The 1333-nt window shown below is 37.8% G+C and overlaps 2 protein-coding genes across 2 annotated transcripts in view; one reads left to right on the top strand and one right to left on the bottom strand.

Annotated features, from left to right (window-relative positions):
• T265_15551 (hypothetical protein) overlaps positions 1–1333 on the bottom strand; it is a gene marked incomplete at both ends in the record, with an annotated part of 129053 nt that overhangs the window by 19280 nt on the left and 108440 nt on the right. The gene's annotated exons all lie outside the window — the stretch shown is intronic.
• T265_15550 (hypothetical protein) overlaps positions 1–1333 on the top strand; it is a gene marked incomplete at both ends in the record, with an annotated part of 16493 nt that overhangs the window by 3597 nt on the left and 11563 nt on the right. The window contains 2 exons of the mRNA XM_009178584.1: positions 118–150; positions 1058–1090. Coding sequence (XP_009176848.1) covers positions 118–150; positions 1058–1090 — 66 coding nt within the window. The remainder of the gene's footprint in view (positions 1–117; positions 151–1057; positions 1091–1333) is intronic.

Genomic DNA, 1333 nt, shown 5'->3' with positions numbered 1-1333 from the left:
TGCCCCATCATTTTTCTGAAAATTCTGTCATACTACGTAGGTGATTCTTTTTATTTTGTGTGAACACAAAATAATTTCGGTACTGGATAAGCCCCTGATGCAATTTTCACAACACAGAAACAATAACGAGTGAAATTTCATCACTTGATGGTATGTGTTTTTGAAAACCCTTAATATTTGGTCTTGAATATGAATTTTGCAATACGTTTTCGAGGTAATTAACTCGCAAAAAATAAATAATAAAATGATTACTGAGACTGACGTCGTATCTAACGGATTGTGGTTATGTTGAAAACATTTCATAAACTTACACTTCCATGGACGCCAATCTTTCGTTTTGAAAGTAATAAAATGATCGCCTGGTTATTGGGCAGCCCGGGGAGGATTCCCTACCAAGTTTGTCACTGACCTACATTGTGGTTATAAAAACAATCGTTTGGAGCAACACATATAAAGCACTAACCAAACACCCAAGGTAAAACAAAGGTTCTTGTCAGTCCTTTTAAAATGAAATCCTGCTAATGTAGGGAACCTTATCGACGTAGATGTGATAAAATTTGTGCAACTACCAGAAGTGTGTTTCAAAATTTGACAAAGAAATCAAGTCAGCAGTAACTGGCTGAGTAAAGCCACCGTATTTACTTCTCCAAGGCTTTGGGCAACAGCTCAGTGTACAACATCTGCGATAATCTCCCACATGAGATGTTTTTGAAAACCTTTAGCATCTGTAGTCACAGATATGTCGCGTTTAGCATCACTCCCAGCAGCACAAAAAATGCCGCACAATTTTGTAACCTAAAGCATACTTTTGGAGTACAAATTTCATCTGCAAAAGTTCATCATGTGCTCGTACGCTCCTTCTGCAAGCGAAAATAATATAAGCGTAAAATGGGCATACGTAAATGGTAGTGAGCGTCCTGCATTCTTCTCATTATTTACCGGTAAGCCGGTGCACTTGTAACATAAAAGAATTGAGTACTGACCACTTTTATTTTTTCCTAACTCATTCATTGTATGTACCTCCATTTGGTGTACTGTTCCTCAAACAAATTTACAGGAAACCAAACGCAAGCTAAAGGAGTAGCGTCAAGTGAGGTCCCACTGTGCATCATTTTTTATTGCGGCTACTTATTAAATTGGTGTATGTGAAAATCGTTTTAATGAGAGAGCAAATTGTTCATGCATTTAAGTTTACAGAGTCATTTCTCATGACCACATCAGTGTATGCAGCAAGAAGTACAACACAATAAAGGGCCGCAACCGACTTGCCGAATATAACGCCCATGTGATTGAAACCAGTAATACACCTGCACTTGGGCATAAATTAAAATGC

This window comes from Opisthorchis viverrini (assembly GCF_000715545.1).
Source record: "Opisthorchis viverrini unplaced genomic scaffold opera_v5_594, whole genome shotgun sequence".
Taxonomy (NCBI): Eukaryota; Metazoa; Platyhelminthes; class Trematoda; order Opisthorchiida; family Opisthorchiidae; genus Opisthorchis; species Opisthorchis viverrini.
The sequence above is the reverse complement of the archived record's forward strand: the minus strand, read 5'-3'. Positions and strand labels throughout refer to the sequence as shown.